Source organism: Stegostoma tigrinum, chromosome 1, assembly GCF_030684315.1.
Source record: "Stegostoma tigrinum isolate sSteTig4 chromosome 1, sSteTig4.hap1, whole genome shotgun sequence".
NCBI classification, from domain to species: Eukaryota; Metazoa; Chordata; class Chondrichthyes; order Orectolobiformes; family Stegostomatidae; genus Stegostoma; species Stegostoma tigrinum.
In genome coordinates, this window is record NC_081354.1 from 53,033,238 (window position 1) to 53,056,990 (window position 23,753).

The 23,753-nt window shown below is 41.5% G+C and overlaps 1 protein-coding gene across 1 annotated transcript in view; it reads left to right on the forward strand.

The window, feature by feature from the left end:
• Positions 1 to 23,753, forward strand: part of mnd1 (meiotic nuclear divisions 1 homolog (S. cerevisiae)) — a 43,112-nt gene extending 19,359 nt beyond the window's left edge. The window contains exons 5-8 of the mRNA XM_048545717.2: positions 5,782 to 5,856; positions 17,966 to 18,080; positions 22,625 to 22,669; positions 22,759 to 23,753. Of these exons, the coding sequence (XP_048401674.2) occupies positions 5,782 to 5,856; positions 17,966 to 18,080; positions 22,625 to 22,669; positions 22,759 to 22,865 (342 nt within the window). The 3' untranslated portion in view covers positions 22,866 to 23,753. The remainder of the gene's footprint in view (positions 1 to 5,781; positions 5,857 to 17,965; positions 18,081 to 22,624; positions 22,670 to 22,758) is intronic.

Below are 23,753 nucleotides of genomic sequence, written 5' to 3' on the forward strand. Positions count from 1 at the left end.
TGTGTGTTCTCAACCACTGTTCCCTGACATCCATTGTCTGTGCTAAAATTTAGGCCAAATTTACATTTACTGTGGAGCTGTAGTGAATAACACATTGAACACGTTTTTTTAATATTGGTAAAAATTGGAATATATCATGTTGTCTTGCGCAGTGCTGTGATCTAATGGTATCTTTGTTTGCTGAGTACATTTTTGATCAGTGACACTAGGAATCTATTCTATCTTCATGTCCTAGTCAGTTGAATTATAAAGGAAATCTTTAGAAGCTTTGGCTTTTTAGCCTTGAAGCAAACTTGCTATAGTGGAATCTATGCAAGATAGGTATTTTAGGGAAAGTAATCTGAACCACCACTGCTCCTTCATTTTGGGTAAGAGGCAAATCTAGGCAGTTGTTTATAATGATGAGTGTGTTGATTGAACAGCCGAGAGGCCCATGATGTAGTGAATGTATTGCAGTTAATAAGAAGCCTGATTTGTGTCATCTGGTCAATTGGAATGACTGGTCTTTCTCATTCATATTGAGTTTGCGCAAATATCAACTGAGCTCGCTTTATCTGTTCAATGGCAGTTTGTTCAACAGTATTAACCATGAAACAAGCATGATGTTTGAGAAACTCAGCAGGTTTAACAGCATCTTTGGAGAGAGAAGCAGTTAACGTTAAGTCCAGCATGACTAGAACTGAAAAGGTTTGGAAATCTTTTTATATTTAAAGAGGCAGAGGAGGGACGAAGGTAACTTGAGATCTAGTGGAAAAGAGGTTTTAAAGTTGTGAAAGGGAAAAAGAGAGATGTAACATGGATGAAACTTAAAGGTGTGAAAAAGGGAGAATGGATCCTATCTACTCAGAACAAGGTAAGCAAGGCGCAAACAAAACAAGGCTATGGCAGGGAGCAGGTAGAGAATGTAACAAAGATGGAGAACAGACATCCTGTGGTCAGCTCCTAAGTTGTAGAATTTGACATGGAGTCCCAGCGGTGGCGAAGTGTCTATAAGCAGAAAATGACGTAGTCCTCATTTTCAGGTCACTTCTATGGACAGAGCAGAAATGTTCCAAAAAGTGATCACCTGGTGGTCTCCTCAGTCTAAAGGAGAGCATGTTGTGATTAGCAAATATAGTAGACTAGATGGAAGAAGTACAAGCCGTTGACCAGTTCCTGATGACAGAGACATTGAGAAGCTGCCATCAGATAAAATACCATAAGGATCTTGGCTGTGGCAACAAGGCGCAGCGCAGACCCATTGTGGTAGCGGTGAGTTTTGGTTCTCAGTGACATCCGCATCCAGTGCGGATGCATGGCAATGACGACAGAGTCAAGTTTGGTCCCATTGCGGGTCTCAGCAGCATTGTTGAAGTTGGCCCAGCACAGGCTTGTGGTGGCAGAGGCGTCATCAATGGAGGCAAGATGGCACTGAAGTGTGACGACTCTTGATACAGCAGAGAGACTGAGGTTGGCTGACTGCATCGTGCCGGTGATTGTCTCAGCTTCGAGGTGGTGGAACCCAGATTCCAGCCCACGGCTGTGCACTTAGCAGGAATATAAAGCCGAAGTTTATTTCTTTTGGTTTCTACCTTTTTTATATTCTAAATTTTGGTTTATTTTATGTCTTAAGATGGCACTGGAGAATGGTGACACCAAACAATACTTTTCACTATTTGTAACAAAATACATGTGACAATAAACAAATCAAATAAGTATACCAAATAAAGTAAAATGGTGCTTTATCTGGAACGTGTGTTTGGGCACTTGGGAAGTGGTGATTAGACATGGCAAGTAGTTTGAAACTTTATATAGAAATCCTCCACAGGGCCTTCTTTCTTCAAGTTTAACATATGATTATCATAATTTTATAAAAGTATTCTGCAGTTTTCAATTTTCACATTGTGTCAGTTGCTTCTCTTCATTGTTTTAGGAATTTGGGTTATATTCTCAGTAATTAATATGTTGAAGTTACTTGATGTGCTCAATATTCTGCTTGATTGGTTAGATTTTCAGACTCACCAGTCTGCAGTCTTGCTGGATGTTTTAAGTTGTTGGCTATGACTCATACTGTGTAATTTTTGCAATCCTGCAAAAATGTTTTGGATTTATGTTTGGAAATACCTCTTGTTGCATAGTAGCTACTTGGTTGATGAGCCTTATCTTTTATTTCTCTCTTTTGAAATTAGCTACAGGCATTAATCTTAAAATGAAAAATTTATTATTTGATCCAGACTAATTAGCTGCGATACACATGAAGGTAGGCACCAGGGATGAATTGTCAGGTGGTGGGAACTTACTGTTCTCGTTGCTTCACCATAGTAGCATGCCAGAAATCAAGCTCCATTTATTCCAGAGTCGTCATAGAGATACACCAAATTCCCCAATTAACCTGACTTTCAGATCCACTTTACAGAAAGCATAGACAGGATTACTGTAGTTAACAGGAATTGCTACTTATTACGAGTAAAACTTTAGCCACAGATACTAGAATAAAAACTGACTAGTTAAGACTCCACCCCGCTTAAACTATCACATAACTCTGGCTCACTAACCCACTTACTAACTCATTCCAAAATCATGGGTGTTATAGATGGAGGGATAACTGGGAAAGCGGCTCAAAGGATCTCTCTGCTCACAGTACCTGGTGAGATGGTCTTATGCCGATCAGAGCCCTATTTTCAGTCTTCCTTCCCCAGATACTTTCACTGGTTTGCAGGGTGACTGGTTCACAGTTATAAAAAGGTATGATTTATTAATTAAAAATTACAGCAATTGCTGAAGGAAAAGTAAACCAGTTTAATTCGACCTTGAAATTGATTTTGTTGCAGAAAACAGACAAAGTTCCTCAGCTGGTGGAGATCTGATGACTTCTTTATCCTGTTCACACCCCTAAGCAGTTCACTTCCCTGGGAGCCAATCTCAAAGTTGTTGACAGAGACCTTCTGCCTGCCATTGGCAAATGGTCAGTAGTTCACAGATCAATCAGCTACTTGGCATTGTCTGAATCTCTATTTTGTATATACCAGCTCATCCATCCCTCCTCCTATCACCTTAACCCACAGCTGTGTAAATAGTACCTACAAAGAGAGCCAGGTTACTTTGAAGCATTCAGTGATCCTTCAGTAATCCCTGATTTTAAAACTTCTCTTCCCATTTCAATTGATAATTAATAAGTACAGAATCATAAAAAGGCCTATTCTTTACACATCTCAGTTCAGATAATTGCTTCTGCATGTTGGTAGTAGTTGCTGTTTGCCTGTAGCCTTGAGGCAATATTCTTATCTGCTTTGGAGTGAACAGGGTGTGTTTAAAAATTTGTTGAAACTTAACTCAAAGTATACTGTAACATTCCACCACTAGGTGTCATATTGTGATAGATTTTAATCTTAATGGCAGTGGTGGCAAATACATGTATTTTGGGTCCAGTGAAACCTACCTTAAATAGAAGTTTAAAATACAGAGAAGCATTGTTTCCTAATAGCCTGTTTTGATTTTTAAAAACATGCCGTTTAAACTGTATTGCAGTTTTGATAAGTTCCCTGTTTGTCTTTAAGGCTGAGAAGTGTCAGTGGTGTAGTTATATTATATAATTCCTTAAATGTAAGACTGCTAATTTCTATGATTAGTTAAGTACCATTAGATCAATGATATGTGCTGTTTAAAGTGAATTTAATGAATAAGAATGTAGTGAAACTGTATTCCTTCAGGGTGCATTCTTGTGGTGCTGCAGTATTTGGCTGAAAGGCAAGGAGTAGAAACCAGTAGTAACTTCTATTACTCTTGGTGGCTAGAGCAAGAGTACTATCATTAAAAGCCTGATATCTTGTTATGGAAATCATGTATGTGAGTGGCAAACAATTAAGACTTTTAAAAATAACAAAATTCTAACTTGGCTACATCTGCACGTAAATGGTTTACTGTGGGCATGTTGATGTATGAGCAATTAATTCAACACATGCAAGGAACTTAACGTTGCTCAATGTATTTCTATTCTCCACCCTTCTAGAGGATCTTAGTAATTTTACTAAGAAAAAAATGTCTAAATGCAATTAGTAATATGAGACCTTTTTAACTCTGCAGTATAGTAAATAAAACTATGGTTCACCTGTACTGAAAGAAATGTTACAGATTTTGTAATAGTGATTTCACTTTGAACGAATGCCACTATTGTAATGCAATTGCACCCTAAATTTGATGTGGAAATCTACACAAATTGCCAAGATCATTGAATATTACTCTAGATTTTCACATTCAATTCTGTATTTTCCAGTGGAATAATAGGCATGGAGTTATTGGATATTTATGTTATAAACAATTGAAAGCAAAGTTAGGTCACTGTCACTGACCTTTGATCTGTGTTGTGCTGGGAATTAATTTTGCTGTAAATGGAGGGCAGCAGGATAGCCAGTCTGGTACTGTCATTCAAGAAAGGACCAACGGATAAGCCAGGAAACTATAGGCCATCCACTTCATCCTCTGGTGGAGAAGTTATTGGAAGCAATTTTGAGGGGCAGAATTAATCTGCAGTTGGAAAGGCAGGGATAAGTGAAGAACAGTGAGCATGGTTTTATTAAGGATTGTGTCTGACCAACTTGATTACCTTGTCAATAAATTCAATCAGGTGTGTAGATGAGGCCAATGCTTTTGATATAGTCTACTTGCACATCAGCAAGACTTTTGATAAGGTCCTGCATAGGATACTAATAACAAGTAAAAGCCCATGAGATCCAAGGAAGTTTGGCAAATTGGATTCCCAGGGTGGCTTGTAGCAGTGGGTGATGTTAGAGGGATGTCTTTCTGACTGCAAATCTGTGAAATTGGGGTCATGTATCAGTTAGTGTTGTGGCTTCTTCTGTCTGTGATTTATATAAATAATTTAGACTTGAAGTTGGAGGGTTGATCAGTAGGTGCATAGATGAAACAAGATTTGGTGGGCTGGTGTGTTGTGAGAAGGATGGCCTTAGATTACAGGAGGATATAGATGAACTGATTTAGTGTCAAATAGAATTCAGTCTGAATTAGTGAGTTGAAGCGTTTGGATAAACAAGGCAAAGATTTCATGATGAATTGTAGGACACTGGGAAGCATTGAGAATCAGCGGGACCTCAGTGTGCACGTTCGTCTAGGTATCAGGACATGTGGATAATGTGGTTAAGAAGGAGAATAGTATACATGATTTTATTAGCCAACATATCAGGTTTAAGAGCGAGTTTATGCTGAAACTGTTGATTGGGCAACAGAGTTGTGTACAGTTCTGGAATCTATTATAAGAGAGATGTGATAGCACTGAAGAGGACGCAGAGATTTAAGATGTTGCCTGGGCTGGAGAGTTTGTTAGGAAGAGGGAGGACAGATTGGGTTGTTAACTTGGGACTGAGGAGACTGACAGCGGACATGATTGAGGGACATAGATAGGATACACTAGAAGAAACTTTGTTCCATCCATCAGGGAGAAATGACTACAGGACAGAAGTTTAAAAGGCAGAAGGTTTAGAGGAATTGAGGTAAAACCTTTTCGTGGAGATGGTGATGGGAATCTGGAAGTCGCTGTCAAAGGGTAGTTGAGGCAGAAACCATCATAACATTTGAAAAGTATTTAAATGTGTATTTGTGATGCCAGAGCATACGATGTTATTGGTCAAGTGCTGGAAAATGGGATCAGAATAGTTAGCTAGTTGTTTTGACTGGTGCTGATGCAATGGGCTGAAGGGACTTTCTGTACTGTGGAGCTCTGGCTCCCACTTCTCTCTAAATTTGCTTTCTATGTTTTATTTTCTATTTTCTATTTTCTGCTTCCAGCTTGCTGAAGGAACCCAAAGGAAGCAGAGTTTACAACAAAGTATTGAGAAGGCCAAAGTGGGGCGTCAGAATACAGTAAGAATATTTATCTTGAAACTTGGTGTCTATCTGGGCAAAAATAACAAGATTGTTAAAGAATTTATCGCTTGATGCTTAGTTTGAAACTATTATGAAAAAATTGAAATGTCTGCTATTTTTGGAAGAACTGCCGTTTTTCTTGGTATCAGAGGATTTCATATCTTGCCTAATGTGTTAATTTGACTACAGATAAATTGTCTTGTTCAAAGCATTTTCACTAACAAATATCTTGACATTGTAATCAATGCCAACCAGCATTCCAGGGATAGCAATCACTTCAATATTAAAGTTATTTTGCTTTGTTTTGCAAGTTTGCAAAGAGTAAGGGGATAGCAAGGAGAGGGTTGTCCTTCTAAAGGACAGGGAAAGGAATTTAAGTGTGGAGCCAGAGGAAATGGACGAGGTATTGAATGAGTACTTTGCATCTGTATTCACCATAGAGAACGATTTGGCAGATGATGAGCCTGGGAATGTAGATAGTTTGTGTCATGTTGAGATCACAAGGAAGGTGTATTGGAGGTCTTGAAAAACATTAAGGTAGACAAGTCCCCAGGCCCTGATGGGCTATACCCCAGAATATAGAAACAAGCAAGGGAGGAAATTGCTGGGGCCTTGAGAGAAACTTCTGCATGCTTACTGGCTACAGGGGAGGTCCCAGAGGATTGGAGTATAACCAATGTTGCTCCTTTGTCTGAGATGGGTGGCAGGTATAATCCAGCTAATTACAGGCCAATGCGCCTGGCATCAATGGTAGGGAAATTATTGGAAAGAATTCCTTGAGAGACAGGATTTACTTCCCATTGGAAATAAGTGGGCATATTAACATGGTTTTGTGAAGGAGAGGTAGTCTCACTAATTTGATTGAGTTTTTTGAGGAAGTGACTAAGATGATCGATGGCAAGGCAGTGGCTGTTGTCTACATGGACTTCAGTAAGGCCTTTGACAAGTTTCTTCATGGCAGGCTGACACAGAAGGTAATATTGCATAGAGTGAGCAGTGAGCTTTCAAGATGGATTTTATAAAGAACTAGCTCGGTCGTAGACAGAGGGTAGCAGTGGAAGGGTGCATTTCTGAATGGAGGGCTTTGACTAATGGCGTTCCTCAGAGATCAGTGTTGGGACCTTTGCTATTTGTAATGTAATATATATAAATTATTTGGCAGAAAATGTAACTAGTTTGATTAGTAAGTTTGCAGATGACACAAAGGTTAGTGGAATTGCAGATAGCCATGAGGACTGTCAGAGGATACAGCAGGGTATCAATCAGTTGGTGAGTTGGGCAAAGAGATGGCAGATGGAGTTTAATCCAGAAAAATGTGAGGTAATGCATTTCAGAAGATCTAATCCAGATGGAAAATATACAGTAAATGGCAGAACCCTTAAGAGTACTGATGGGCAGAGGGATCTGGGTGTACAGGTACACAGATCACTGAAAAAGGTAACACAGTTGTAGAAGGTAATCAACAAGACATATGGCATACTTGCCTTCATTGGCTGCGGCATTGAGTTTAAAAATTGGCACGTGATATTACAGCTTTATAGACAGGCTGCATTTGGAATATTGTTCAATTCTGGTCACCACACTACCAGAAGGATGTGGTGGCTTTGGAGAGGGTACAGAAAAGATTTACCAGGATGTTGTCTGGTATGGAGGGCATTAGCTCTGAGGAGAGGTTGAAGAAACTTGGGTTGCTCTCACTGGAAAGACTGATGTTGAGAGGCGACCTGATAGAAGTCTACAAGATCATGAAGGGCATAGACAGAGTGGACAATCAGAAGCTTTTTTCCCAGGGTGGAAGAGTCAGTTACTAGGGGGCATAGGTTTAAACGTGATGTACAAGGCAAGTTTTTTGTTTTGCACAGAGGATGGTGGTTGCCTGGAAGTCGCTGCCAGGGGAGGTAATGGAACCAAATACTATAGTGACTTTTAAAGGGTGTCTTGACAAACACGTGGAAAAGGATGGGAATAGAAGGATACGGTTCCTGGAAAGGTAGGGGGTTTTGGTTGTGACGGGCAGCATGTTGGTGCTGGCTTGGAGAGTCAAAGGGCTGCTCCTATGCTGTAATTTTCTTTGTTCTATTAGGTTAAGCAGGTCAGGTGATTTCTGTGCCTTTTAAGCATTCGTATAAATGTTCTCTTTCAAAAAGATGTTGGTGAGATGGCGTGCCTACTTGTCACTGTACAGTTTGTTTACCTTTGGCAATGATGCTCATAAATCATTCTATATAAAAGCCGATGTTTCTGGCTTGCCGATCAAATGTGAAGTACAGAATGTGGTCCTGTAAGCGCCCTTAAATCCCATGTAATATAATTTAATTTACTCAATCTGATAAAATGGTGGCACCCCATGGGGCTTTAAAGCAATGCGTTCAATATCTTAACCAATAGCAATCACTGCTGAACAGTTAATTGATAGAAAAGTGTATTCCAAAACATGATTATTGTACCCTGATGGTTGTAATGATCCTGCTTGACCAAACCAACCCTGCTCTGTAAATATTTCTGCATTTCATAACACCTTTCTCCCTCCGTAGATGCTACCTGACCTAAGTATTTCCTAAGTAAGTTATTTTCATGTTGCTTATTTTAGTTATGTGCTCTGTTACTTTGGCTGTTTTGATTATATCATTTATTTCCAAACTGGTCTGTGGGAGAATCGCAAAAGCTAAATAATATGAATGCTGGAAATCTGAAATTTAGAAGGGAACATGCTGGATACACTAGTTAGGTCTTGCAATGTCTGTAAAATGAGAAACATAGCTAACGTTTCATGCTGGTGACCTTTTTGTGCTAAACATATGAAAGATCAGGATATTGTAATGATTGCTTTTTAATGCATAAATTTCAACAATTGAATGCAGTTCCTAAAAGGGAGGGTGTAAATGTACATCACACATTTCCCTTGATTTTCATCTGTACTCCATGCTTAAATAGGGTTCCTCAAGGGCAGATTACATTATTTTGTCAAAAGCCACATGCGTGGAATGGTATGTAGTGTTCAGTGTGTGACATTTTTAATATCCCAGTAAAGCCAATCAAAAATATTCAGTAACTCAAATGTTGTTTGACAAAGATGGCATCAGTACAATGGGCAATGTTTTTGTCGGAGTGCTGATTGTTGAAGTTTTTTTTCTGTTCCTCCTTTATAAATACAAGTTTGTTTTTTTTTAATATGTGGGCAATGCAATAATGATGGAAGAAGTCTTGCCCAGAACTGAGATCCATGCTGACTTCATTGGAAGTCTTTGAGTTCCTTGAGGTTAACAATTTTTACACTACATGGTGTGCTCATTTTGCTGAGTTCTTGAACCGTTTGGGAGGACCATCCTCATCTTTCGTAAGTAGTTGTTCTATGTTAATGACAGACTAGGATTATCTTATTGACTCGATTGCAGGAGCAATGTACTGGAAAGGAAGAATGCTAGAAATACTCTGCAGGTAGCATCTGTGGAGAGTAAAGCCTAGAGTTAATATTTCAGGATCTGAAAGAGAATCTAACCATTTTCCAGTGTAAATTAGTGGCATTGCAATTCCTGAAACCCACGCATCAAAATTTCTGGTAGCTGCCATTGGTCACAAATGTAACTGGACCAGCTATATAAATACTGAGTACCAGAGCATGTCAGCGGCTAAAATTTCTTTGGCAAGCACTTCGCTTAACTCTTCAGAACCTGTTCATTATCTACAAGTGATAAGCCCAGACTATGATGGAATATTATCTAATTATCTGAGTGAAGCTCCAACAACAGTCAATCTTGGCAAACTACCCCTTGATTTGCACTTTATCTTCTACCTTCAACAGTCACTCTCCTCCACAGGTCTGTCCTGACTGTAGTGTATATCATCTACCAGATGGACTACAGTAAGTCTAAATTGCACGCAACTTAAACTGCCAGTCATTCTCATGACAACACCTTTATGGATAAGAGGCTGCTCACCAACCAAACAGCATGCTTTGGTCATACAGTACCCCTTTACATTGGAATTCTTGCAAAATCTTTTCAGTGCAAGTTGAAAAACTTCGACAAAATGAAACATAGCAATTTTGTTTTTCAGCAATACTCAAACGTGCTGCTATTTAACAAAATGTAGCACTCCCAGGTTTAGAAATCATAAGCAGGGCCTGCAAGTCTAGATTAGAATACTGATAGAGACCACGAAAATAAGTTGCTATTATATGATTTACATTTGCTGTTTCAATGATTCTATTCATTTGAACTCAGCATGAAGTATTGTCAAATTCATTGGTGATAGTGGTAAAGAATAGAAAATTGGATTTAAAGATGACTTTTACAGCTCAGCATTTAAAACTAGAGCTGCAAAATTTGGAGTGGTTGAGGTACAATGAGTTTGCAAAGAATTTTGAAGATAAAACAGAGGAAATCTAGGAAGTTGTTTTTATGTTAATCAAATAACCCATTGAATTGTAGTTACAAACTCTGTAAATAACTCCCTAACTCTCCATTGTCAGACATCCAGTCCTGGACAGCAGCACATTTCTCCAGTTGAACATTGGGAAAACCGAATCCATGTTTTTGACCCTCGTTACAAACTCCACTTTTGGCCACTCACTCTATACCTGTCGATAGTAACTATCTGATGCTGAACCAGGGCATGTGCAACTTTGATATTATATTTAGAACATAGAACATTACAGCACAGTACCGGCCCTTCGGCCCTCGAGGTTGCGCTCATCTGTGAAACCAAACTGAAGCCCATCTAACCTACACTATTCCATTATTATCCATATGTTTATCCAGTGATCATTTAAATACTATCATGTATAATAATGGCCCCAATACTGATTCCCACGGCACTCCAATAGTTACGTGATGCCATCCTGAAAAATGTGTCCCTATCCAAACTCTCTGAATTCTATTATTTATTCAGTTCACTATATATGCTTATGTATTACTTCAACATCGTGGGCTATTCTCTTATTAAGGAACCTTTCTGAACACCTTGCAAAAATAAAAAATATATTACAGTCACTGGTTTTCATTTATCTATCCTGCATATTAGCTTCTCAAAGAGTTCTAATAAATTTGTCAGGCATGTTTTTTCCTTCATGACTCTGCTTGATTGAAACATTAACTCTGTTTTCTCCTTCACAGATGCTGCCAGACCTGCTGAGCTTTTCCAGCAACTTTGTTTTTGTTCCTGATTTACAGCATCTGCAGTTCTTTTGGTTTCTTTCTAATCATAGGTTGGGAATATGGTGTCAACCAGCACTAGCGCAGAGATCAAAAGAGACAATCATGAACAGGAGAGTCAGGTTTACAGCTCAACCCTGCAATACTCACATCAATGTATTCCTGTGGTTTGGGTGACATAAGAAGACATACCTGTTGGTCCACGTTTGATATCTGTAACAGTGTCCCCAATCCCTAGATAAGCTTTTAACTAAATTCATGTAACTATCGTTATCTTTCTCTGAAACTTTGCTCAACTTCACCTCTGTCTCATGTTTTCTACTATGGAAAAGTACATAAATAAGAAAAATTCAGATAGATATAGGTAGGAGCAGGCAGATGGACCAGTTTAGTTTGTGATTATGTTCGGCATTGACTGATTTGGACCAAAGGGTCTGTTTCTGTGCTGGATGACTGACTCTGTAAAACCTCTTCAAGGCCTCTTTGTTGTCACATCTTTGAGTAAAGAGTTTGCTTCTTTAATTACCTCACCATTTGTGAATGATTTCTTATGTTTTGTCAGATGGTACCAAATGTGAAATGATGCAGGCCTTGCATGTTACTCCTGGCTCCAGGTTTCAAATCAACCTTCAGCTTGTCACCTTTTATGTGAAGCATGCTACTTATGGGGAAACTACCCTTAAATTTACTGTGCATCTTTGTCATTCTAAATTCTCCTTTTATTTATCAATAAGCTTTGGCGACATATAAGGCAAATGTTCTTCTCGTTTACAGTTGTGAACTGAAATTTGTTTTCCCATTTGCATAGAAGGTGTACATTTTTCAGCTTTTTAGGTGGTCCAGGTTCATCACTCTTTACTGCTAACCATGGATGCATTTATTAATTAGGAGAAAAACCACAATTGCACTGTCAGCTAGCTTGTAACTGAGAACATCTTGGGTTAGATGTGCACTCCACATGATAAAGGCATTCTTTTAACCAAGTATTAAAATTGGTTCAACTCAAATGTACTTTGTGCGCTTGTAACCAATCATGAGTTTCAAGTATATTTCTGGAAGCTGCTTTCCCTGAATTTGCTTCATCTTGTGGTTCATTAAGTCATTCTGACATTGGCCTCCAGATAGGTGCATCTGAAATGTCAGGAAAGTTGTTGGCTGCTTTCGAGTGTTGGAGGCAGGGTAAGTCAATTCAGTGGTCTTAATTTGTTTCCAGGGTTCTGGGTTGGTTTCCATCATTCAGATATTGGACATGGGTGTGTCAAAGTTCCTGCACAAACCTCCAAGCCCTGTGTACAATAGCAGCAGCTTCCAGAAGCAGCTGCTAGATGATTGATGTACAAGTTGTGTATGCACATGTGGTGATTTGTCTACAAGTTACCGTTTAATTCATTTATTTAATCTGAGTCAAGTATTGAATCAGATTTAAGATTTATTGTATGTAACAACCAAAATAAGACCCCTCAAGTAAGTGAGTTAAGCCTTACAACTCAACTTGGTTATTACCCGACTTAATGGTGGAATTCAGCTACGATTCCAAACAAGTGTCTTTGATGTCCAAGGTTTGATCCTTGTGCAGTGTTGTTCTTCGAAGTTTTGCTACCAAGTTGTTCTGGTGTTGGATTAGAGTTATACAGCATCCAAACAGACTCTTTGGTTCAACTAGTCCACACCGAACATGTTCCTAGATCAATCTAGTCTCAACTGCCTGCATTTGGTCCATATTCCTCAAAGCCTTTCCTATTTCACGTACTTATCTCAATGTCTTTTAAATGCTGTATCCAACACTCCCTCTGGCAGTCCATTCCCACATACAATCCCCTCTGTATAAAAGAAAAATTTTACCCTTTGGACCTTGGTTTTCAAACCTATTTTGATAACTCAAACCTTCAGTTGTTTTGTTTTTAGGTCTGTGGTTTGACAATATTGATGATCTTTTAGATTCTTTCAACCAAAATATTTAAAGGCTGCAGTTTGCCGCCTTATTGGAAGTAGTTTCCCAGTTCCTTGTTATATTTGGCACTGACTGTCTATTTGAAGACACAGGTTTCCAGTGATTAACTCCTTAAATTCTTTGGCAGGGCAATCAATTGTCCTTCTGGCAGAAAGCAACCAATTATCAAGCAATTATCAAAGCAGTTTGTTCATGTATCTTCAACTCCTTCTTTTTCCAGACCTGGCTCATTGCTTTCACTTAACAAAGTGTAGAGCTGGATGAACACAGCAGACCAAGCAGCATCTCAGGAGCACAAAAGCTGACGTTTCAGGCCTAGACCTTTCATCCAATGGGATGAAGGGTCTAGGCCCGAAACGTCAGCTCTTGTGCTCCTGAGATGCTGCTTGGCCTGCTGTGTTCATCCAGCTCCACATGTTGTTATCTTGGATTCGCCAGCATCTGCAGTTCCCATTATCATTGCTTTCACTTGCTGTGTAAGTTTGTCCTTGCCCCTTAATTTATTCCAGACATAGTTAATGCTGGTCCGTTCCTGTGTGACAGTTCATCTTTGTCAATTCTTTTAATCCATGAACATTTAATAAAGTTCTGAAGTTTATGATATAACAAGGGAATACAGTGTATGTGGGACTGAGATTGACTGACAGGCAGAAGCACTGCAATCAACCAGTTGATTGCAGCTTGTGGGTTGGAGATCAGTTGTACAGCACCTTTACAAACCATGGTATATAATAAGTGCACTTGGACCTTTCTAGAAAAGAAACTGTCCGTATGCAATTTTTTTTTACATTCAAAAATCTTTTAACCTAATTTTAGACTTTGACCTGTGCTGTGTAGTTACTTTCCTGATTCTGCATGGGTTTGATCAATAAGTGAAGTGCCTTGAGGCATTGAGTTGCATTGAGATACTATATAAATGTAATTTTTTCAGTTTGGATTTGAAAAATGAGAGAGGTAAAAGAAGAACTATCCATTTAGCTTTCAATAGACCAACGCAATATTTTCCAAAATACTGACAAATTTCAGAACCAGTGTTGGTATTGATGTAGGTATTAATTCAAAGTAATTTGTTTACTGAGATAACAAGGTGAAGAGCTGGATGAACACAGCATGCCAAGCAGCATCAGAGGAGCAGGAAAGCTGATGTTTCCAGCCTAGATCCTTCTTCAGAAATGAGACAGGTGAAGGGGGTTCTGAAATAAATAGGGAGAGGATGGAGGCAGATTGAAGATGAATCGAGGAGAAGATAAGTGGAGAGGAGACAGACAGACAGGTTAAAGAGGTGGTGATGGAACCAGTAAAGGTGAGTGTAGGTGGGGAGTTAGGGAGGAGATGAGTCAGTCCGGATCAAAGGTTAGTAGGTAGGAGATTAGGGTGGGGCCGGAGGTGGAGGAGGGGATAGGTGGGAGGAAGGATAGGTTAGGGAGGTGGAAACAAGCTCGGCTGGTTTTGGGATGCAGTAGGGAGAGGGGAGATTTTGAAGCTTATGAAGTCCACATTGATACCCATTGGGCTGCAGGGTTCCCAAGCAGAATACAAGTTGCTGTTCCTGCAACCTTCGGGGTGGCATCATTGTGCCCCTGCAGGAGGCCCAGGATGGACATGTGTCTGAGGAATGGGAGGAGGGAGTTGAAATGGTACGTGACTGGGAGGTGCAGTTGTTTAGTGTGAACTGAGCGGAGGTGTTCTGCAAAGCGGTCCCCAAGCCTCCACTTGGTTTCCCTGATGTAGAGGAAGCCACACCGGGGACAGTGGATGCAGTATACCACATCGGCAGATGTGCAGGTGAACATCTGCTTGATGTGGAAAGTCTTCTTGGTGCCTGGGATGGAAATAAGGGGGCGGAGGTATTGGGGCAGGTGTAGCACTTCCTGCGGTTGCAGGGAAAAGTGCCGGGTGTGGTGGGGCTGGAGAGAAGTGTGGAGTGGACGAGGGAGTCACAGAGTAGTCCCTCCCGAAAGCAGACAAGGGTGGGGAGGGAAAAATTCTTTGGTGGGGTTGGATTGCAGATGGCGGCCATGTCAGAGGATGATGCATTGGATCCGGATGTTGAAGTGGTACGTGAGGATGAGGGGGAATATGTTTTGGTTGTTATTGCGGGTAGGGGGTGTGAGGGAAGAGTTGCAGGAAATGTGAGAGACACGGTCAAGGGTGTTCTCAACCACTGCGTGGGGGATGTTGTGGTCCTTGAAAAACGAGGACATCTGAGATGTTTGGGAGTGGAATGCCTCATCCTGGGAGCAGATGCGGCATAGGCGAAGGAATTGGGAATAGGGGATGGCATTTTTGCAGGAAGGTGGGTAGGAGGAGGTGTGTTCTAGGTAGCTGTGGGAGTTGTTGGGCTTGAAATGGATACCGGTTTCTAGATGGGATCTTACTGAGATCTTTGTTTAATTTAAAATGCATGCTTTGGGGAGAATTTGCTGCTGTTGAAAAATGTTATTGCAGAATTGGAAAAGTAACAAATGATGAGGACAACAATAATGATTAGCATGCAGCAAATTTTGTTGAACCCATTGCTAATTTATGCCTCTGACTGAAACGTCTATCTGTGTTTTACATTGTAAATTGCTTTATTAGCGGGAATCTTCTATTTTAAAATGATATGGTATAGAAGGCCTTTAGCCACCATCATGACACGGCCCATTCCTAACGACCTTTTTTACAAGAGTTTATATAAATAATGTTGCTGTCTACTTGTTGTAGTTGCCCAAGCTGAATGTAACAAAATGGCTGCTTGTTGAATTCATTGAAGACTTCAAGAAGGTAGCTGGTTCTATTTTTCTGTCTCCTTTCTCTGTATTCCATTTTCTGTCAGAAAAGTGGAAATAATAAATAAAACAAATAATTCTAAAATCCAATGTCAAAAAGAGATTGCATCAAACCAAGCAACCAGTGAACTAAAGATGATAATCACTGCCAAAAATATTGAGCAACCGTCAAAGAAAGGATAAGGATTATGGAACCAATCCATGTAGTTTTGTGATTTTTTTTGGATTTGTGACACAGAACTGCGTTGCTCTGGTTTTTCTTTATCTCTCACCACTGATATTTGTTTTTTTTTCCTTTATATCTTTGCAAGTGAGAATTTTAAATGGGGTAGAATTTAAGTTATAGAAACTAAAAATCTTGTTCTTTAATGTACTTGTCAGAGTTAAGACTGTAACAATAAATAGTTTTTCATTGTTTCTGATGAAACCTAGTGTGGTTTGCTTTTTCTCTTGGGTGGTAATGAGTCAGGCGAATTGAGACTAGAGGTAATTTTATTGAATCTTAATATTGGTCTCAACTCTGGGAATGAAGGCCTTGGTTCAAGAATACTACCCCAGTGTTTCATGGCCGAGTCAAATCAGCGAACAGTTTTTGGAAAATGCGAGTGGGTTGAACAGAGGTCGGTGTTATTTATGTGTAATGTGGATAACGCTGTGACACTGTCTCTGAGATAAAGTTAATAATTTGACATTCTAACTAGAATATAAAAGGGGGAAGCAATAATTGCTGTCCTTACCAGCAGCCGAAACACTGATTTTCTTTAGAATTGAGGCAAAGATTAAATTGAATGAGTGCTCATTTCCAGCTAGTAATAGTATGTGTGACTATTCTCAAGCCTGATGGAATTTGAACTCATGGTTCCAGATCATTGTTTTAAGCTGCTTGCGTGGGAATCGCTTGCTGTGAAACACCAACTGGAGAAGCATCCACAAGAGTGTCAGGGTTGAAAACATGAAGGCCAAGCACAAGCAGAATCCACAAAGTCCCACTCGCCCAGCTTCTCAAACACCAGCTGCCCAGCTAGAGAGTCTGCAGCTCCAGGATTGGACTAATGCATCTCCACGGAATGGAAGCAAGACGTCCTCAAATGTGAGGGACTACCAAAGAAAGAAGAATATATTGCCAATGCACTCACACCAGTGTGGTGTTGCTACTCACGTTTTCAGTCAACAATTTGTGTTCTTTCAGTGGTCACTAAAGTTGTCGACTTCTCACAAGCTATTATGTAGATTTCTTTTGGTTCACCTGTAGATTTTAATGATATACTTTTGCTTGAGATTTTCTCTTACATAAACTCACTTTGGTTGTCTGGAGCTGACATGAAAATGATTTCCTGCAGAGTAAGAGATCTGATGTAAATTATTCCATCCTTTGTGTTTGACAGGTAAGTGGTGAATGAGATGAGGGTGATGTTTCTGTAGATTCCAAGAGGTGAAATATCTATTCTATTGTGTGGGGTTGTAAATCATGATTATGATCTACTCTGTATTTTTTCTATGCTGCTTATATAAGTAGCCATCTGGATTAGAGTGGGTACTAACTGTAATTTAGAAATGTTCATCCAAACTGAGCAATTCACAAATTTTAAAAAGCAAAGCTATATTACTGTTTCATTTTTGTGTGATACCAGTAGTGTTTTTCACGTATTTTTTCTTTTAAAAACCTGTTTAAGTGCTGATGTTGACAATGGAAAAATGACTCCTGTCAGTCCTAACATTTAATTTGTGTTTAACTGGTGAATTTAAAAATACTGATTCATGAATGTAGTGCATGCTAGTGGCATCAATGTGGACTGAAAGGCTATAGGTGGACTTTATTTCCATATGTTAAAAAGAAGTGTCAATTATTTCAAGTACAATAGTCAATATCAACTAATGTGACAAATAGTTTACAATGCCTCAGAAAAAAGGATTTTAAGTATTTTCACAGTCAGTCACAATATAGTTCTATGCATTTAATGTGTTTTTAAACAGGGACACTTTATTTGCACTACTCTGCTTACCTTTAAATACAAGATTAAAAATTACAATTGTCTCGTTGTTTTCCTAATAGGAAATTATCAGACTCCCCCAGGAGAAATGATAGCACCCCCAAACAAATGCAGTTTCCACTGAAGGTGCAGTGGGAGATAAGAACAGAAAGTTGGCACCAATGGGTTTTAAGCCTTCAATGTGACATTTTGATTTAATACCAATGTAAATTAATGGCTAAATATATATTTTTAAAATAGGACAAGCGTGCAAATATGTTAAAAGAATTGGAGGAACTTCGACAACAACGGAATCAGTTGAAAGCAGAGTTGGAAAAATACAAAGAATGTGATCCAGAAGTAATTGAAGGAATTCGTGAGTAACGAATCCATTTGGTTCATTAAAAATAGTTGTAATTTTTCCATTCTGAACATTTTGCGTCTCTAAACTAGTCAATATTGAATAGTAACCAAACTCAAAGAGCAATTCTACTAGAAGTGCATTTTGACCTGTGAATTGGAAATTACAAAGCAATTTGTATTAGTGGAAGAGCAATGTTCCAGCACAATAACATAATTCTTACCACTGAAGTAAGATTTTTGGATTAAGTTACATCACTGTCGCAAAATATTACGCTGTACATTTGAATTTTCAGTTTTTGAGCAGTGGGTGGTGTCTTCGTTATAAAGGCCCACAATGTAATGCTGTTGGGTAACCTAATGGTATGGAGCTGCTTTCATTTAAGGTTGGAGGATATCAAAGTAATCATTGTACTCTTGTGATGTGATAATGGGAACTGCAGATGCTGGAGAATCCAAGATAATAAAATGAGGCTGGATGAACACAGCAGGCCCAGCAGCATCTCGAGCACAAAAGCTGACGTTTCGGGCCTAGACCCTTCATCAGAGAGGGGGATGGGGTGAGGGTTCTGAAATAAATAGAGAGAGAGGGGGAGGTGGACCCAAGATGGAGAGAAAAGAAGATAGGTGGGGAGGTAGGGAGGGATAGGTCAGTCCAGGGAAGACGGACAGGTCAAGGAGGTGGGATGAGGTGGTAGGTAGGAAATGGAGGTGTGGCTTGGGGTGAGAGGAAGAACCGGTTAGGGAGGCAGAGACAGGCTGGACTGCTTTTGGGATGCAGTGGGTGGAGAGGACGAACTGGGCTGGTTTTGGGATGCGGTGGGGGAAGGGGATATTTTGAAGCTGGTGAAGTCCACATTGATACCATTGGGCTGTAGGGTTCCCAAGCGGAATATGAGTTGCTGTTCCTGCAACCTTCGGGTGGCATCATTGTGGCACTGCAGGAGGCCCATGATGGACATGTCATCTAAAGAATGGGAGGGGGAGTGGAAATGGTTTGCGACTGGGAGGTGCAGTTGTTTATTGCGAACCGAGCAGAGGTGTTCTGCAAAACGGTCCCCAAGCCTCCGCTTGGTTTCCCCAATGTAGAGGTAGCCATACCGGGTACAATGGATACAGTATACCACATTGACAGATCAAGGGGGCGGTAGGAGGTGGTGTCAGAGAGTTGGCGTTTGGCCTCGGCGATGTAGAGGTCATTCAAGCCTTCCCAATTTGGCCCCAACCGTGACCACCTTTACAGCCAAAACATCCAGCCCTTCAGAAGCGTTTCTCCCTGCGAGTCCTGAAACAGGCACTCGCGGCCATGCGCCGGCACCTCCAGGCACTGCAATCCAGCCTGCCCCAGCTCAGAGCATCCCTCTCCCAGACCTGCAGAGGACCTCTGCTGTTTTTTTATCCTCCGCAGGATCCACAGACTGAGCGCCCAGTTCTACTCAGCTTTACTGGACACCAAAAGTCGTTAAGTACAACAAACTCACTGGCCCCTGCCACCCACAAGAGGATTCCTGCACCTCCCAAATCCCGAGCCTGTCCCTGCCCCTCCCCCATCATGCATCCGCCACCACTGACAACGAGGACATGGCCGGTGACCCCACCGATGACGTCACATCCGCCACCGCCGGGCACACCACTTCCGGGACCGCTGCTGCAGTCACCGCCTCCACTTCCAGTTACAACACCACACACGCCACCCTCACCGCTGCTGCTGCCGCCCACCCTGCTCCTCCAACCGCCGATGGAACCCCGCCCACAGCCGACGCCCTCATCACTCCGCCCACAACCTCCACAGCCAGCAACCCCAGAGAAGACAGCCACACTGAGCCCTGCCGAACGTTCACCATCCTCCCCAGACCTCCCACTGACTGAGGACGAACGGTCAGTCTTAAGCAAGGGGCTCACCTTTGTCCCCCTACAACCACACATCAATGAATACCAGTCACGGTTGGACATAGAACAGTTTTTCCACCGCCTTCGCCTCCACACTTACTTCTTCAACCGGGAACCTAATCCTCCCTCCACTGACCCCTTCACCCGCTTCCAACACAAGTCCTCCTCCTGGACACCATCCCCTGGCCTCCTACTTTCCCTTGACCTCTTCATCTCCAACTGCCGTCGAGACATTAACCGCCTCAACCTCTCCACCCCTCTCACCCACTCCAACCTCTCCCCCGCAGAACGGGCAGCCCTCCACTCCCTCCGCTCCAACCCCAACCTCACCATCAAACCCGCAGACAAGTGTGGCGCATTGGTAGTATGGCGCACTGACCTCTACATCGCTGAGGCCAAACGCCAACTCTCCGACACCACCTCTTACCGCCCCCTCGATCATGACCCCACCCCCGAGCACCAAACCATCATCTCCAACACCATTCATGAACTCATCACCTCAGGGGACCTCCCATCCACAGCCTCCAACCTCATTGTTCCCCAACCCCGCACCACCCGTTTCTATCTCCTCCCCAAAATCCACAAACTTGCCTGCCCTGGTCAACCCATTGTCTCAGCCTGTTCCTGCCCCACCGAACTCATCTCCACCTATCTGGACTCCATTTTCTTCCCTTTGGTCCAGGAACTCCATACCTACGTCCGTGACACCACCCACGCCCTCCACTTCCTCCAGGACTTCCAATTCCCTGGCCCCCAACACCTCATTTTCACCATGGACGTACAGTCCCTATACACCTGCATTCTGCATGCAGATGGCCTCAAGGCCCTCCGCTTCTTCCTGTCCCGCAGGCCCAACCAGTCCCGCTCCACCGACACCCTCATCCGCCTAGCCGAGCTCGTCCTCACCCTCAACAACTTCTCTTTCGATTCCTCCCACTTCCTACAGACAAAGGGGGTGGCTATGGGCCACAGCTATACCTGCCTCTTTGTAGGTTACGTGGAACAGTCCCTCTTCCGCACCTACACAGGCCCCAAACCCCACCTCTTCCTCCGTTACATTGATGACTGTATCGGCGCCACCTCTTGCTCCCCAGAGGAGCTCGAACAGTTCATCCTCTTCACCAACACCTTCCACCCCAACCTTCAGTTCTTCTGGGCCATCTCCAGCACATCCCTCACCTTCCTGGACCTCTCAGTCTCCATCTCAGGCAACCAGCTTGTAACTGATGTCCATTTCAAGCCCACCGCCTCCCACAGCTACCTAGAATACACCTCCTCCCACCCACCCTCCTGCAAAAATTCCATCCCCTATTCCCAATTCCTCCGCCTCCGCCGCATCTGTTCCCACGATGAGGCATTCCACTCCCGCACATCCCAGATGTCCAAGTTCTTCAAGGACCGCAACTTTCCCCCCAGTGGTCGAGAACGCCCTTGACCGCGTCTCCCGCAACACATCCCTCACACCCCGCCCCCACCATAACCGCCCAAAGAGAATCCCCCTCGTTCTCACACACCACCCCACCAACCTCCGGATACAACGCATCATCCTCCGACACTTCTGCCATCTACAATCTGACCCCACCACCCAAGACATTATTCCATCCCCACCCTTTTCTGCATTCCAGAGAGACCACTATCTCCGTGACTCCCTTGTTCGCTCCACACTGCCCTCCAACACCACCAGCTTCCCCTGCAACCGCAGGAAGTGCTACACTTGCCCCCACACCACCTCTCTCACCCCATCCCAGGCCCCAAGATGACTTTCCATATTAAGCAGAGGTTCACCTGCACATCTGCCAATGTGGTATACTGTATCCACTGTGGCTTCCCCCACCGCATCCCAAAACCAACCCAGTTCGTCCCCTGCCCCCACTGCACCACACAACCAGCCCAGCTCTTCCCCTCCACCCACTGTATCCCAAAAGCAGTCCAGCCTGTCTCTGCCTCCCTAACCTGTTTTTCCTCTCACCCATCCCTTCCTCCCACCCCAAGCCGCACCTCCATCTCCTACCTACTAACCTCATCCCACCTCCTTGACCTGTCCACCTTCCCTGGACTGACCTATCCCCTCCCTAGCTCCCCACCTATACTCTCCTCTGCACCTATCTTCTTTTCTCTCCATCTTTGGTCTGCCTCCCCCTCTCTCCCTATTTATTCCAGAACCCTCACCCCATCCCCCTCTCTGATGAAGGGTCTAGGCCCGAAACGTCAGCTTTTGTGCTCCTGAGATGCTGCTGGGCCTGCTGTGTTCATCCAGCTTCACATTTTATTATACTACATTGTACTGTTGTGACTTTTTTTGTAAAGCACGGTTTATCTTGAGACTGAACTAGGTCTCAAGGACTGGCCAAAATGTTTTACATTGTCCATTTTATCCATTCAGAAACATGAGCATGACAACCGAGTCCACTCTGAACACACAAGTAAACAATAAGGAAATTATTTGAATACTACTTGATGGTGAAGTGTGTTTCGGATTTAGTACCGACTATGCATTATCCAGTTTAAATATGAATTTCACCGATACTGCATAATCTTGATCCGTGGTTCCCATTGATTTGGGAGATTGAAATATTGCACTCGCATCAAATGTTTTAGTTTGGCAGAATAGGTTTATTAAATACAAGTAAAGTGGCTGTTGGAACTGTGTTGTGTTTTTCTTTTTCATAGGGCAGGCAAACAAGGTAGCAAAAGAAGCAGCCAACAGATGGACTGGTATGCTAAAGAAAGATTTGTATCTCTCTGAATTTCTTATTCCTTTTCAAACATATTAAATGTTAACTAATTTCTGTTTGTTTCACTAGATAATGTGTTCGCCATAAAATCCTGGGCAAATAAAAAATTTGGATTTGAACGGAATAAGATTGATAAGGCTTTCGGAATTCCAGAAGATTTTGACTATATTGACTGATGGCTTCAGTCTGTACAAATTGATGCTTCTCATTTTGAGTTTGTATCAAACATGACATTAATCAAAAAATAGTCTGATTTTTAATCACAAGAAAATTTAGACTTTAACTGCAGGGCAACCTTTTGATGTGTCGAGTATTCTATAACTGCTATTTTAAATGCAAAATGATTTCTGCTGTAAACATTGAATGTTTCTGCTATTACGAAGGGCAAATTCCTAGCCGATATTAGCAATTTATAGAGCATTGTGTCCAGCTAGATTTTAAAAAGCAATTGAATAAAATAATATAGGAAGTTATTTCACAAGATTGGTAATAATAATCCAACCTGTATATAAGGTCCCTTCGATAGCTTGCTAAAATAGTAGCTCTGATAAATAATATTTTTCCTTAAATTGGTCACTCAGTCTAATTGTGCAGTGGTGATCTCTGAAGTGCTACCTCAATCTAAGGAAAATATTTTAACCTATTGTGTTAAATCTTCCTTCTCTACTTTACTAACAAAGGAAAATTAGAGTGTAATTTTGAAAGAACCTAGGAGAAAATTCAAGTTTTGTGAACCTTTAAAGCCTAATTGCAGCTAAAATCATTTTTAAGGCATTAAAAATCTGCCCTGTTCTTGTTACCTAAATGTTCCATGTGCTTTAGTGTTTTATTTTGTAAAGAAGAGATAAAATCTTCTCAAAAAAAAAGCTTTTATTTTAGGGATTGAAAGCAGATTAGATTATGCAACAAGACTGCTACATATATTGACAAAGTCAGGAAGAAATTAAAATGAGATGGTGTTGCACGTCTGCAATGCCAGAAATTTATTCAATGTATAGGTGAATTATATTGTAAATTGTAAACTTGTATTATTTTAATAAACATCACATACAATCTTAAAAAAA